Below are 16,133 nucleotides of genomic sequence, written 5' to 3' on the forward strand. Positions count from 1 at the left end.
GAGGAAATGCATAGCAAAGTTAAGGCTATAATGACCGTTTGACTTCAGGTGAATCGTATATTGAAACTTTTATTTATTTATTTACTTTTATATAACTGTAAAACCAAAAGCCAAAACTTTGTACAATATGAATTAAATAACGCCGACCACGAATAATTGGGATAGGAGCAGGATAATAATGCTATATTTACTTTTATTTTTAATATTTAGGTGGTTTCCTCTAGAAACTACAGTATGGGGTTCATCAAATGGGGTATATTAAGGTTTCTCATAGTCGGCAACGCACACCTGACACCCCTAATGTTGCAAGCGTCCATAGGCTTCAGTGCTACGTCTACCATCAGATGGGCTGTATCCTTGTTTACCACTTTTGTTGTATAAATAAACTTACTTTTGTAGTATAAAAAGTGTTGCCATTTTCAATTACAGATCTTTGACCCTAACACCTGGTAAAATGAAGTCCACCCAGGTAGCAGCAGCCCCAAAACTGCCCGATGTCAAAGGTTGCTGCATATCCGCCGGCGTGAACCACCACGGCTGTGTGGAGAAACTCTGCGACCCCACCAAGACATTTGAGATTGACGTAAGTTGAATGCACTGTGACTTCATACTGTGATGCATGTTACTCCATATTAAAAAACGCATTAAGGTAGACAGATTTTTTGCTTTTACTTATTTTGTAAAAACTTGCTTATAATTGATTAAAACCAATTCTTAGTTAATACCACTTACTATACTGATTATCATTTCCGGTCGGATGGGCCATCAGCATGAATTATCTATTTATATTTTTATGCATTAACTACCGGTTCAATTTACGTGTAATTAGATCAAGAAAACTCGACTAGTTTCTGGATCAATTCGTGATCCTTAATTATATGCGGCTATGTTGCAATCGCGAGCGAACGCGCTGACTGCGCGCCTCAAACAATAAAATCTATTTGTAATTGAAATGAACCTATTTAGATGAAAGTTATTCATAGATAAATTTCTTAGAAAAATCACTTTTGCTTTAATCTTGCTGGTTACTCTGTTTGAGTCATAGATTGCTATATTATTTGCACTTCTATTACAGTTAATTGTTTTATATAGTAATATTTTATGTATTTATTTATATATGTGCTTATTTAATTAAAATATTATACATATGTTTATATTAGTCGAATTATATGTTTATATTATAAAAGTATATCAAGTATTGCTTTATTTTTCCTCTATTCAATAATACACCGCCTACATATTTCTCGGTTTGCCCAATGTTTAACTGGTAGAGAACACCGTCCGCTATTAAGTCCGCCAAATGTACATAGAATTTTACTATGCAGTAAAGTTTAAATAAATATCAATTAAAACGAAAAACCTAAGAGTCGTATATCAAAAAACTAAATGAATTCAAGTAATTATAATTTATTACCCAGCAATGTTGATTTATTTTCTATTAAAAAAAAATGTTATGTTAAACTGTTCGTTATCTTTCTACCTTAATCCGTTGCATGGCAACATTCATTCATAACAGGGAAATAAAAACTCATCGCTTCTCATTTTCTCGTCTGCACAAATCCTATTTCATTATAGCGTGTTTTGTTTAGTCAAAATTAAATTTGTATTTCACTTGTGTAACAGAGACGTTGATTAAAATGACTATTGTACCATGTGCCTTACTCATCACGCACCTATAGATACGTACTTACGAATGTATGACTACTACAAAACCGGTTTTAGTACTTGAAATTATACAGGGTGTAAGAGGCAGGTTGTTAAAGTAAAACAATGAATTCAAACCATTATTTAGAACTGAAGACCGGTGGAAATTATTTTCAGAATATTTCAAATTGTTTTCATGTTCTTTTTTCATTTAAAATCATGTGTTATATGATATTATGTCATAATATAAAGAAATAATAATTATTTATAGTGAAAGAATATGCAATACCAAAAAACAACAATCTAATATTGCCACCTACCCTTTGTCTTTTTCTCAATGTCCTCTACCCAAAGGTTGTCTGGAAGAGATTGCTTAGCGATAAGGCCGCCTTTTGTATCACTTCTCATTAATATTCACTGTATTTGTCATTTCTCTTTTTACTTGGTGCATATAAATGTGGTGTAAATAAATAAAATAAAATAATATTCTTATTAAAATACTACCGCGACGCCCGGATTCTGCTGTGTAAGATCAACGTTACAAGCGTACGGAAATTACCTACGAAGAAGCACCATTGACTGCGCTATACCTACTTATCACGCGTCGTGTGAATCGTAAAATTTCAAATACATTGCGCGGCGTCAAAACTAAGAATTGTTAATTATATGGCTTTGGTGCATTTCCGGTGGGAAAATAGTCTGTCATTTGATTCAGCCCATTTATAAATATAATATAATCCAATCCTTACTAATATTATAAATGTGACCCACGTCAGGCCCGACTAGTTTTGAACTCAATAGGAGCTCTTATTCATGAGCGCGGTTCGGCTAATGCGACTCGCGCGTTGTTTGTCGCTGCGCGCGATTTTATTTACTACTAGCGGCCCGTCCCGACTTCGCACGGGCGTACATTTTTACAACATTTTAAAAAGTGGTTATTGTGACATAACGATAATAGTTGAACATTATAGTATCGCGAAGTTTTTTGTAGTTATTGATAATTTCTTCAATATTGTAGAACATACTTTTGTTCTATCACCAATAGTTTCCGCAGCGCACGCGACCAAAGATATTTTATAGCATTTTTTACACCTCGAGTTACGGTACTAAAGTTTTAGTAAGTATCCCTAATCTTTTCTAGCAATAAATATAGCCTATGTTACTCAGGGTGAATGTAGCTTTCTAATGGTGAAGAGTTTTTGAAATCGGCAAAGTAGTTTTTGAGTTTATTCATTACAAACATACATACATACAAAAATACAAATCCTTCTTCTTTATAATATTAGTTTATTATTTATAATCTTTTTACCCGCTACTACGTATACATAGATTTCAGATGTACTAAAGCCAATAAAATATATCACTAATAATAGATGGCGTAACAAACATACAGACAGACAGAATTTCTTCTTTTGGTCTTATTAAGATTTTAAATATTTCTGCATACTTTGTATGGGACTATTTCTAGATGGCGTATCCAAATAAAACACACCAGTTTTTAGGTTAGATCTTTAGGAATACAACTTCAAAAATCGCATTAAATCTGATGCAGTAGTTCTGCCCTGATGATGGAATGAACATACAGACAGACAAACAGACAACATTTTAAAAAATAATTATTTTGGCATGTCCAGTACTTTCTTATTATATCCATCCATACAGTCTCATTAAGACCTCTCATATTCATTCTCTTTAATTACCCCCATGTCCAGATATCGTCTAGTCACAATTTTATTTTATTAATAAGATTTTGCTTTTTAATTTTGAATTTTCCTTTTCCTACATTGATGTCCTTATTATTCTTCTAATTGCTTTATACGATATTTTTTTTATCCAACTAAGAATGGCAAACAAGCTGACGGCCCACCTGATGGAAAGTGGTAACCATCGCCTATAGACATGAGCAGTACCATGGACATAACAGAGTATACTGTTTCACCCATGATACCCCCATGCATTGCCATTCCTGAGGACTCAGGTGTTATTCCTCTGCACCCTGTAAATTCACGCCATATCCCACCCTTCAAACCGAAACAGCCATGCAAACACAACTGCTTCACAGTTGAAACACGATATTCTAAAGATGCAAAGAATTGGTGGCATTATGTTCCACAACATGTCTATGAGTAAAACTGTAGTTGTGTGTGTGCTAGATACATACAAACATATCTGTCCCGCCTATCTTCCATTAGGTTACACAGAAACAATGGAACGCCAAATGCTTCGATTCAAATAAACCTCTTTCGCTTCCTCAAGTTTCATTAATCTTTTCTTACACGTTAGCCGGTTACTATTCGTGTGCTTGATATTATTATAATAACTGCTACTAATTGTGTATAATATAACATAACAGCTAATAACAGGTATAAGTTTATAACAGGTAACATTGTTGTAAAAGCTAATAAAAAAAACGGCGATTAAAAAACATATAATTATATAAAAAATATTTAGCTCTTGTACTAGTGGGTCAAATAAAAGGGAAATAGTTAAAAGAAATTTAATTATGTCATTTGGTCGTTATTGTTGATAAACTTTTTATTTTTAATCTGTTATTTTAAATTTCCTCAATTGTAGAATATTATCATACATACTTATACAACAATAGCCTGTTACCCAAAGGTTGTTTCGAAGTGATTGCTTTCAACAATAAAACAGACATACTTATACGTGTATAATTACATCTTTACATATTGTATTTTGTTAGTTATTTTTGTTTAGTTATTTGATAAAGGATACTTGTTCAAAATTTATTAATTTCAACAAAATGTTTATTAAAAATAGCAATACATTAATATCACTGGTGTTAAATTATGCAAATTCGTCGTTATTGTTGGAAATCCTTAAAAATATTTGTTAAAAATAGCAATACATTAATATCACTGGTGTTAAATTATGAAAATTCGTCGTTATTGTTGGAAAACCTTAAAAATATTTGTTAAAAATAGCAATACATTAATATCACTGGTGTTAAATTATGAAAATTCGTCGTTATTGTTGGAAAACCTTAAAAATATTTGTTAAAAATAGCAATACATTAATATCACTGGTGTTAAATTATGAAAATTCGTCGTTATTGATAAAAAACCTTAAAAATATTTGTTAAAAATAGCAATACATTAATATCACTGGTGTTAAATTATGAAAATTCGTCGTTATTGATAAAAAACCTTAAAAATATTTGTTAAAAATAGCAATACATTAATATCACTGGTGTTAAATTATGAAAATTAGTCGTTATTGATGAAAAACTATTTATTAATTATAACAAAATATTCGTTGAAAATAGTAAATCATAAATTTCATTACTATTTTTAAAAGCAAGGTCATAATTATTTTGTGTTGTGTTGTCCGAATAACAATCACATTGTACGCACTGTTACGTTCACTCAGTAGAGACACTCATTTGTGACTAACGCACCATCGTCATTCGGTACCTTCTTAACCCCAGCTGCAGGTCACAGATCTGATGATATGTGCCCCCTGGGCGGGAGTCACGTTCGGGTGCCTGGCCAACGGGATGGACCATACTCCTTGCTGCCGATCCAGGGGCCTGCCAGAGCCCTGTCTCCCGCTATGCAGTGGGAATATCACGACATTGGACTTCAATCATTTTAAGTAAGTTTGTGATGCTTTGCTGTTTATTGACCAGAAACTTACTGTACAACTGTACGTTGATTAAATTAAGCTAAATAAGCTAAAATAGTAAAATTATAATATAGATAATAAAATAATGAATATCGGTGAGCGGTCTTATCCCAACCAATCTGGAATAACACCTTAGACAGTTAGGATTCTGAGGCAGCTCACTTCCGGGAAAGATGCAGAAAGCGATGATCTTGAATACTGCCCGCGTAGTTCGCTGGTTTCTCTTTCTGACGCTCTGAACCTCGGCAGACTGCGCTTCTGCCGGGGATTAATTTCTTATCTTCCTTTACAAAGAAAATGTGAATTTTGTATTTTTTTTTTTTTATACAACTTGCAATGGCAAACAAGCTAACGGCCCACCTGATGGAAAGTGGTAACCGTCGCCTATAGACATGAGCAGTACCATGGACATAACAGAGTATACTGTTTCGCCCATGATACTCCCCATGCGTTGCCATTCCTGAGGACTCAGATGTTATTCCTCTGTATCCAGTAAATTCACGCCATATCGCACCCTTCAAACCGAAACACAATCATGCAAACACAACTGCTTCACGGTTGAAACACGAATGGGACAGAGGTACACAAACAATCGACTTTTATACAAAGTCTTCCTCTGGTAATGGATAAACCATTATATTATTACTTAATGTAAGCAATATATGTAATTACCAATTACAAGATTAATATAGTTTTTTATTATCAAAAAAGCGCGTAATTTTTTTAACTAAGTCGTCAATTTTTAACATTACTTGACAAGCTATCTAGATATTTATGTCCTATTTATTGGTAGCTCATGCAGATGAGTTGTATTATAATAAAATATGACATCAGGTGCCTCCGCTATATGAACTCCTACACCAACTGCCTGCTGGAAGGCTACGGGGTGCTCCCCGGCGCCCCAGCAGGGGTCTACCTGACCAACATCGACACGGACTTCGCCGTCGTCCACTGGTCACCGCCCGCCGCCCTCGGGGACACCGTCCAGTCATACAATCTGCATTACAGAACTGTAAATTCTGAAGACGACTACAGAGCTTTAGAAAAGGTGAGTGACAAAATAGAAAAGGTAGAAGAAAGATGTAAGTTATTTTGTAGTACAGTTTGGTAAAAATTGTAGAAATTTGAAACCATGCTTAAAATTTAAGACAGGGTTAGAGACACTTTTTAAGCTGGACCACATACATAATACCTCTCAGAATAATAAAACTTAATCCTCATTATATCTGCCATTAACTGGCCACTGATGAACATAGGCCTTCCCCATAAGGAGGGTTTTTCCAGTAGTTGCCACGCTAAGCAAACGGGCAACTACTAGCAAAGTTTAATAATGACGCAGACGATTATTACGAATGCCTGATACGAACATTTATAATTATGAATTCAGAGAAACAATCGGGTTTTAAAAAGCTAAAATCAAAATTTTAAACGGTCAGTTAGTTTGAGAATTCCAAAGCGCACAACTGTGCAAGTGTATGAAGATTTCCATTTCCAAGCTCCTCATATTATTTCTAGTATTTTTAAGACAATAAAATATCTGTTACTGCATAATCTATGGTTGCTGCAAGGATCGTGAAGTGTGAAACAAATTGCGACGACCTACTAATCAGCAGCCACATTCACGTCATTCGTTATAATTGACTTGTATTATATACCGTCACATCTTCGTTTCATACATATTCAAAATATTGTAAATTTATATAGTTCAGTTGCTCACATATTAAATGCATATTCAAAACAACAACAAATTCGTTATTACTGCAAATCCAGTAAAATAAACTTGGAACTGAATCGGCAAGGGCAAACCAACACCCATGCCTAAATAATATCTACTCAATCATGTATTTTGTATACACAGATACATCCGCCTTTCATCTTAGAAGACTTAGAATCGAACACAGAATACGAAATCTACGTGGAGGCGGTCAACGAACACGGCGTTGGAGCAGCCTCGCCGAGAGTTATCTTCAGAACACAGAGCCAGGTAGTCTTTCAATATTTGACAGTCTCCTCGGCTTTATGATAACATGGGTTTTAAATAATAAGGACACGTGATGGACCTTCTGTCGAGCCAAATTAGGAAACTAAAGATTCCCTATAATAATTAAGTGTTGAATGTTCAGGACTGTGCATCCAGATTTTCATAATTCAATTATTGGTGTTGTCTTGTAGCGCTTATTTTTTTTTATGGATGAAAATGAAACGTTAACCCCATCTGCCCAATAACACAAACTTTCACTTCCAATAGGCAGGATAGGTGAGGATAAAGTCAGGTCATTTGGCTCATCCTGATCAATTCACCAATGAACTAGCTACAATAATTTCCAGGACATAGGGCCGTTAGTTCTCGTTTTCTCTGTTTACTATAACATGAAAGGCTGTTCAAAGACGTGCTTATAGACTTTTTAATTTCCGGCAACGGCCGGCAACCAACTTCATGCTGCAAATGTTTATAAACACAGTAGCTACTTCTCAACGGGTAGACTGTCAACTCGTTTGTATTTCTAAATTCACATATTTAAGATTATTTTCCAGGAAGGTCTGGGCTCTTAAAAGAAGCCCATATGTCATTTTAGACATATCTTTGCCCAGAACTAAAAACTCCGCTCCTTACACTGGGCTAGCTATTACACAATTTTGGGGTCTTAAATACGCCTATGTCTACAACAAAAAAAAAACTAAAATAACTTCCGTCCCCATTATTTTTTAAATTTTATTTTGTGGAAGCCAGGTATTGTTATTAATGTAAGTACTGCTTTTAGGTTTACGTAGATGAAGAAGAAGAAGCAAATGCCTATAACGTGACAGAGTGCTGTGAAAAGGTCCAACTGGCTGGAGTATGTATGCCGCTGTGTTCGTACGACGCCAAAATGTCTGATCTACGTACACTTGCGCCTTTGTGCGCTTTAGAATTCCACAAGCTGTTGCGTTGTGGAGCTGGAGGTAAGACGGCTTCTAATTTTCCTTCTAACGTTCTAAAAAATGAGTAAATACAAAGTTATAACTCAATCTATCGATCATCTGTAATATTTTGAAGGTCATTACCCCATTTTGTAATGAGTCGCCTTACAATGTGTTTGTTTGCACGAAGTTACTACTGTATGTATGTATATATGTTTGTATATGATAATATTTATATAATAGTGCGCCACCTACCCTTTGTCTTTTTCTCAATGTCCTCTATCCAAAGGTTGTCTGGAAGAGATTGCTTAGCGATAAGGCCGCCTTTTGTATCACTTCTCCTTAATATTTACTGTATTTGTTATTTCTCTTGTTACTTGGTGCAATAAAGTGTAAATAAATAAATAAATATATTGTGGACCCTATACTGCATTTACTCAAGCAAGATCATTATTCTAGTACCTACTTTCCCTTTGATTATTTATAATTGCTCGATACAGTTGACCGCACTATTTGATGATATTAAATATCATGTAATCAGGACAAAAGCACATGTAATTAAATAAATTAAAATAACTAAAATACGTTTAGATAGATAGATAAATAGATTTTACCAGAGGGAGACTTTGTACAAAATTCGATTGCTTGGGTACCTCTGTCCCATTCGTGTTTCTACCGTGAAGCAGTTGTGTTTGCATTGCTGTGTTTCGGTTTGAAGGGATATGGCGTGAATTTACTGGGTACGGAGGAATAACACCTGAGTCCTCAGGAATGGCAACGCATGGGAGGTATCATGGGCGAAACAGTATACTCTGTTATGTCCATGGTACTGCTCATGTCTATAGGCGACGGTTACCACTTTCCATCAGGTGGGCCGTCAGCTTGTTTGCCATTCTAAGTTGTATAAAAAAAAAAGATAATTTATTTGCATTACTTACAGCACACAAATTACAACATATATAGATATACATAAAAAGCGAGGTAACATAAATGAATAAAAAAAAATACATAAAGCCGAGTACAATTTATCTTTTGTGCGTGTGCCTTAACAATACAAAATGGTCACAACTCAGTTTATTGCTTCGCCCTCAAAAGAGCCAAGCACTGATATTCTGTCATTGAATATTTTAGGTCATACGGGTGTCGATATGAAGCCGTCTGACTAACTCTCGTGAGTCTTTTATAAAGAGTGATCCCTTGCCGGTAGAATGATGTATCAGAGGGAGACTTTGTACTAGACTTTGCTTAAAAGTTGCCTGCATGGATACTTCTGTGCCAGTTAAGTTTCTGCCTTGAAGCACACGTTTTGGACTCTGTTTCGTTTTGAAGGGTGGGATATGGCAGTGAAATTACAGAGTTATAACATCATAGTCTTCAGAGATGGCAACGCATGAGGTATTTCACGGATATCACAGTGTATTCTGTAATGTCCACGGTGTAGTTTGTGTCTATAGGCGACGGTTACCACTTTTCATCAGATGGGCCGTCAGCTTGTTTGCCATTCTGAATGTCATAAAATATAATGGGCGGCGGTGGTCGCAGGCCGCAACCACGCGTGGTGCTGCGCGCGGCGCGGCGTGCCGGCCGAGTGCCGCGGCGCGTGCGCGGGCGCCGCCGCCGGCGCGCTCAACGCCTGCGTGCCCTACATCGGCAACATCGTGCAGTGCTTCGAAGAAGGTAATATCTCTCCCGCTAGTTTCATCACGCCAACATGGAGTTTTTTTAATGGATAGCACTGAAGTAACCCCACCTGTGCCAGCGGTATACGTTGGCGGGGCATCACTGAGGGATGATAGATGAGATAAAAAGACAGATCAGTTAGCCCATCGTGATGATACACCAAGATTTTAGCACGATGGTTTCTAGCGGAGACCACATGGAGATCTACCTGACAGAGTACATTGCTAGCAATAGGCCTAGTAGTCCGCATTACAAACAACCCCTCCCAGTTTATTTGCTTAAAAAATCCATTTGGTAGTAAAAATCTATAGCCATTTAATTCCACCAGGTACTGGGTTACTGCCGGGTCCTCCGCGTGAAGTCCACGCCACGGTGTCCAGCAAGGGCGCTGTGATACTCGAATGGGTAGCGCCACAAGAAGCCGATAACGGGACCACTTATATAGTGCACTGGCAGAAGATCAACAATAATACGCAGCCATACACTTACAACACACTTCCAGCTTTCTCCCAGGTAAGAGGATTGAGAGGTTTTACCAGAGGGAGACTTTGTACAAAAGTCGATTGCTTGGGTATCTCTGTCCCATTCGTGTTTCAACCGTGAAGCAGTTGTGTTTGCATGGCTGTGTTTCGGTTTGAAGGGTGGGATATGGCGTGAATTTACTGGTTACAGAAGAATAACATCTGAGTCCTCAGGAATGACAACGCATGGGGGGTATGATGGGTGAAACAGTATACTCTGTTATGTCCATGGTACTGCTCATGTCTATAGGCGACGATTATCATTTTCCGCTTTCATGTTACGCTTTCATTCTTTATCATATGAACTTCTACTGCTATTAATACGCTGTAGTCTTTTGGTCATGAGACCGTGAAAATCATCTCATGATGCCTTTCGCAGGGTATGATGAACGAAACCAATACAACGTCAATAGAGCTTCATTCGCTCATTCCCAACAGCACTTACCAGATGTTCGTAGTAGCTCTGAATAGTCACGGATCATCGCTGCCTTCCAGTATGGTCATCTTCAACTATACACAAGGAGGTAAGTATAGAACTGTTTCATAAGATTTACAAGGACAGTTATAAACGGCCCATTCTAAATTGGCAAGTTATTGTATTGCAAGAATTTAATAGATATAGACCAATCCTGATAGATTGACGATATACTGCTTTGCAGAAGAAAAAGAAGTCTCTGGAATACCATCGCCGCCCCATTCGTTGTCTGTATCGTCACATTCGGCAACATGGCTGACACTCACTTGGCAACCACCACAAATTTCGCTGCCTGACGAGAAGATATCCTATACGTAAGTTTACTTAGCAACTTAATCTTCACATAAAGAGTATTATCGATGGTAAGCATATTCTTAGACGTTTATGGTGTTATTCAACTTTATTACTTGCAATGTACTGTCGTTTTTTGCTATTTCTAGTCGTAAAAAAGGTTTTTAAAATGAGCTTATCGTCATGGTATATTTTCATCACCAATAATGTTTTAAAAGGCGACTAAAGCAACAAATTACCATAAACTAATGTAAAGGAGGACTCTATACCATGGTGGCTTGCCACGTCACTAATATTGTCTAATTACAAAGTTAATGGTGAGCTAATATCCTCTTTTATAGAAAAAAAATCCAGCTCAACTAAAAGACCGCCACGAGAATAAATCCTATTGGTTCCATAAACAATTATGTTATATGTGTATTTGTACGATAAAATATAATGTAATTAATTTAATTTTGGCTGTTTAAAAATTGTACACTGCTGTATCCTTTCCATTTTGGGTTTGCTGGAAGAAAACTCTATCAGAGTTAAGCTCGCCTTTGGACTTTTGTTTACCTCTGTCATATTTTTATAACTAGTATGTACAATAAAGTATTAAATAAAAAAAAAAAACAATTATAAAAATCAGATCCAAATAAAAATCGCATAAACTTTCTCCTTCTTGAAGCTTCTAATTCGTCATCTTTCCACCTGAACAGACTTTACTTCAAATCGCCCACACAACTTGGACAAAGCAACGTGACCAGCATATCTACGTCGGTACCAGGCCACACACTGGAGAGTCTGACGCCCAACACCCAATACGTGGTGTGGGTGAAGGCCCACACTGCAGCAGGCGACTCGTTACCATCAGAGACCTTGCTGGCTTGGACGGACCCTGCGTACCCTGCGTATGTTGAGGTGAGTTTTAAATAGGAAATACATTGGAGGTAACTAACTATTTTCTATTGCTTTACTTGCAATATGAATTAAGGTTGTGGAACGATAGTACAGCAGTGTACCCATTGCCGTCTGATACCTTGATCTTGAATGATTAACTTAAGATGGATTTTAAATAGGAAATTATATAACTAACCATTATATTATTGGAGTTTTTAGGGAAACAAACAGTAACTTTACCTGCCCTATGAGTATTTTTATTTATTTATTTATTCATTAGTACATATATGTGTACATGGCGGACTTAATGCTAAAAGCATTCTCTCCCAGTCAACCGTAGGGAAGTGTCAGAATACTCGAATGCGGTACTACTAATTATTGATATATATACATACTAAAATTACATATATAAACGAATAAATATATATGAATAACAAATATACACATATATGATATATACTATATTATACACGAATTTGGGAATAATATAAAGCACTTACTGCTCAGATAAAGATAAAAAGTGAGCGTGAACGCTTTTTTTGAAATATATTTTTTGAATAACAGTTTTGAATAAAAAGTATATGCTGTTCGTAACAGTACCAATAGGAGATAATAGATGAGGACGAAATCAAGTCGATTGGACCATCGTGACGAATTCACCAGGATATAACCAAGAAGGTTGCAAGCAAGTACACAACCCGTTTGATGGTGAACGGTCACTGTAGCCTATGGACACCTGCAACAATAGGGGTGTCACGTACCTCATAACCACGGTTGTTTCCGAAAAGAATTATGAAGTCGACCTGACCATTGCTAGCAATATACCGTATATTGCTAGCAATATGCCCTATTGCTAGATCTGTTACTGGCAAACTCGTCTCTCCACTCCTCTCAAAAGACTTAAAAAACTTTGCTAACTTTTTTATGTCGAGGTGAGTCCTAAGGAAAAATAACTAGCTATTTCCATCAACTTGATCCTTGATGTAGGTTAAAGTCACAATACATGACTGTACAATATGAGTTAATTAGAAAATATTTTTAAAAACTTGTCATTACTGGTATTCATTAGTAAAATTACAATCTATTTGAATCTTCGTCTTTCCAAATTCGGTAAAAAAAAACTTGATACACTTCGCTAAATTTCCATACAAAAACATACATTTTTAATTGCATCACTAAATACATTAGACAATAATGACTTAACAATAAAGCACATTTAATTAAAACATCAACGTAACTGTACAGAAATAAACAGAAAATAAAGAAACACAAAGAGAATAACCAAACGAAATATATTCCCCTCCGTCCTTGGTATCATGTCAGCATCATGACAAAATCACCTCGTTATATTCTATAATAATCATGAAAATGAAAGAAATCAGGTTGTTTAAATGTAATCGTGGACTTGGCCTCTCAGCGTAACCACCAATTTGCTTGGTAACAATAAAATGCAAATTATCCCTTAGAAGTATTACAAGAAATGGAGGGAAACCGAGAGCAATATAAAACGTAATGAGGTAGAATACTTTTGGTTTAATACGACCTCTTTTTAAACCCGCTCAAGTGAAATAAGCGAGTCGGAAATAGGAAAGATGATATTAAATATCGCTGTAGATGTTAATTACTACAAGTATAGTTCTATAATTAATACAATTTATAATTTTAATATGATTTTATTAAATAAATACAGACATATATGAATAGATTAATATTTATTTCTTTTTATGCAACTTAGAATGGCAAACAAGCTGACGGCCCACCTGATGGAAAGTAGTAACCGTCGCCCATAGACATGAGCAGTACCATGGACATAACAGAGTATACTGTTTTGCCCATGCATTGCCATTCATGAAGACTCAGGTGTTATTCCTCTGTACCCTGTAAATTAACTGCCATATCCCACCCTTCAAACCGAAAGACAGCTATGCAAACACAACTGATTCACGGTAGAAATACGAATATATCTAAACAGATGCTATTCAAAGACATAAATCTATTTGGCTAACTTTATTCATGAGTTTTATTACTGAATTACAACTATACTTTTATACATTCTCATACATATCAATCCAAAAATTAATTCTCATATTTAATCTTATGTATTACTTTTTGATTTGATTTTCGATATACACGTATTTGTGACGCGACATTTATACATATGTGTTAATGTTCCCAACAGCCACCAACTGTGAACCCAGTCAACCTCGTAGTGGAAGGCTCCAGCATGACAATCCTGTGTATCGCCATGGGTACACCAACACCGACTATATCGCTATATATATCAGGTCAGTCGTGCAAATGGGTAACTTTTTTTTTATATTAAAAGAATTACTATATCTATACCGAGACATACAGTAATAATAATAATTAATTTTTTTTATATCTTTTTGTTCTAATTAAAAAAAAATATTTATTACTATATGACTCGTCTAAAAGTAACCTATTATTTCAATTTCAATTTTTTTTTTACATTCTATAATATTATTACAAAAGATGTTAATTATTAATAAAGTATATTGTAGAACCTGTCGGGCACAGCAATTAGAAGCGAGGAGGGCGTCGTAATTTTTTAATTTTCATAAAAATTTCAATAGTTAAGTAATTCAATTTCAATTTCATCAATTTAATTAAATTCTATCTTATATTATCTATTATAAATTCTATATTATCATAACCAGTAGATATCTGCAACACCACGGGACGATAACGGTGCACATTGCCGACTACTGTGTCATAAAGATCTTTAAACACAATACGAATATATGTATTTGTATGAATTAGTAGTTTATATATTTTATTTATTTATTTATTCTTTATTGCACAAAAAAAAATTGGTAAAAGTGGCGAGCTTAATGCCATACGGCATTCTCTACCAGCTAACCATTAGGTAGAAACGGAAAGCGTATGAAGGGCAGATGTGGTGAAAAATATGTGACATAATTATAGCAACATACTGAAATAATTATACATAATAATACATAAGAAATACACATATAACACATAAACACTACTTATTATATATATACTTATACTATATATATATATATATATATATATATATATATATATATATATATATATATATATATATACTTTAACCCCACGTTATGGCGCAGGTCGACTGGTGAGGCAGGAGGTGACCCGACACATGGTGACGGTGATCCACAACGTGACCCGCGATATGGACCAGATCTCCTGCTACGCGGACAACGGCTACGGGACACCGATGCAGGCCTCCAGGAAGATCAACATATCGCGTAAGTTATTACCTTTTGCATCTTTTACTGTTATGAGATCTTACTTAACTGATACCTTTGATCTTACAATTTTGTTGTTAAACATTTCGTAAGTACGTATTATATTTTAACTGTAATTAAACGAATTGACTTATGTGCATTTTTTTGGTGAGAATGCTCGACTTGGTTAGGTCACTTCGACTAAAATAGATAGATAGATATACTTTATTATTTCCTCCATAAGATTACAATAGTAAACTTATTATAGATACAAACAATTACAATACAAACAATACACGTAAGTCAATTAAGCTAGTCTTGCAATTAAAATGTGATCTTACAATATTCTGATCTCTATTAATGTTACTGATAATGCAATTTAATTACTATTTACGTTCATTTACTTAAACGTTCAACAATTTAAAGAAAGATTTAAATGAAAAAAAAAATGAAACTATCTCACAAGATCGATATTCCGAGATGAAAATAATACAGTCCATACTCAGGTTGTGAAATGAGCTCCCTGTCGAGGTTTTCCCAAGACCCTACAGGATGGGGTTCTTCAAAAGGGGGTTAAAGAGATTTCTTCAGGGTTGGCAACGCACATGTACTACTGGTATTGCAAGTGTTCATAGGCTACGGTGACCACTTACCATCAAGTGGACCGTATGCTTGTTTGCCACCTCAGCGGTATAAAAAAGAGTATATGTACGTAACAAACCTCCAAACATATTTACACACTTTCACATTTTTTATTTAATAGGAGGAATATCCCACGACTTTACACGCATGTGCTAAGATCAAAAGTATCCTGTATATTAATCTAGTATATGATCCATCTGTGTTTTTATATACCGCTTA

At 35.4% G+C, this 16,133-nt stretch overlaps 1 protein-coding gene across 3 annotated transcripts in view; it reads left to right on the forward strand.

Annotated features, from left to right (window-relative positions):
- LOC113521031 (Ig-like and fibronectin type-III domain-containing protein 1) overlaps nt 1-16,133 on the forward strand; it is a 252,947-nt gene that overhangs the window by 224,814 nt on the left and 12,000 nt on the right. For 2 of the 3 annotated variants that reach the window (XM_052895159.1, XM_031908880.2), the window contains 12 exons: nt 430-583; nt 5,093-5,259; nt 6,124-6,337; nt 7,148-7,273; nt 8,052-8,232; nt 9,733-9,867; nt 10,199-10,383; nt 10,771-10,915; nt 11,051-11,180; nt 11,856-12,057; nt 14,216-14,321; nt 15,153-15,293. In XM_052895159.1, coding sequence (XP_052751119.1) covers nt 430-583; nt 5,093-5,259; nt 6,124-6,337; nt 7,148-7,273; nt 8,052-8,232; nt 9,733-9,867; nt 10,199-10,383; nt 10,771-10,915; nt 11,051-11,180; nt 11,856-12,057; nt 14,216-14,321; nt 15,153-15,293 — 1,886 coding nt within the window. The remainder of the gene's footprint in view (nt 1-429; nt 584-5,092; nt 5,260-6,123; nt 6,338-7,147; nt 7,274-8,051; nt 8,233-9,732; nt 9,868-10,198; nt 10,384-10,770; nt 10,916-11,050; nt 11,181-11,855; nt 12,058-14,215; nt 14,322-15,152; nt 15,294-16,133) is intronic. The other variant, XM_052895161.1, reaches the window with a different exon arrangement.

The sequence above is a fragment of the Galleria mellonella genome, unplaced genomic scaffold (genome assembly GCF_026898425.1).
Source record: "Galleria mellonella isolate WM207_F2 unplaced genomic scaffold, CSIRO_AGI_GalMel_v1 utg266, whole genome shotgun sequence".
In the NCBI taxonomy this organism is placed as follows: Eukaryota; Metazoa; Arthropoda; class Insecta; order Lepidoptera; family Pyralidae; genus Galleria; species Galleria mellonella.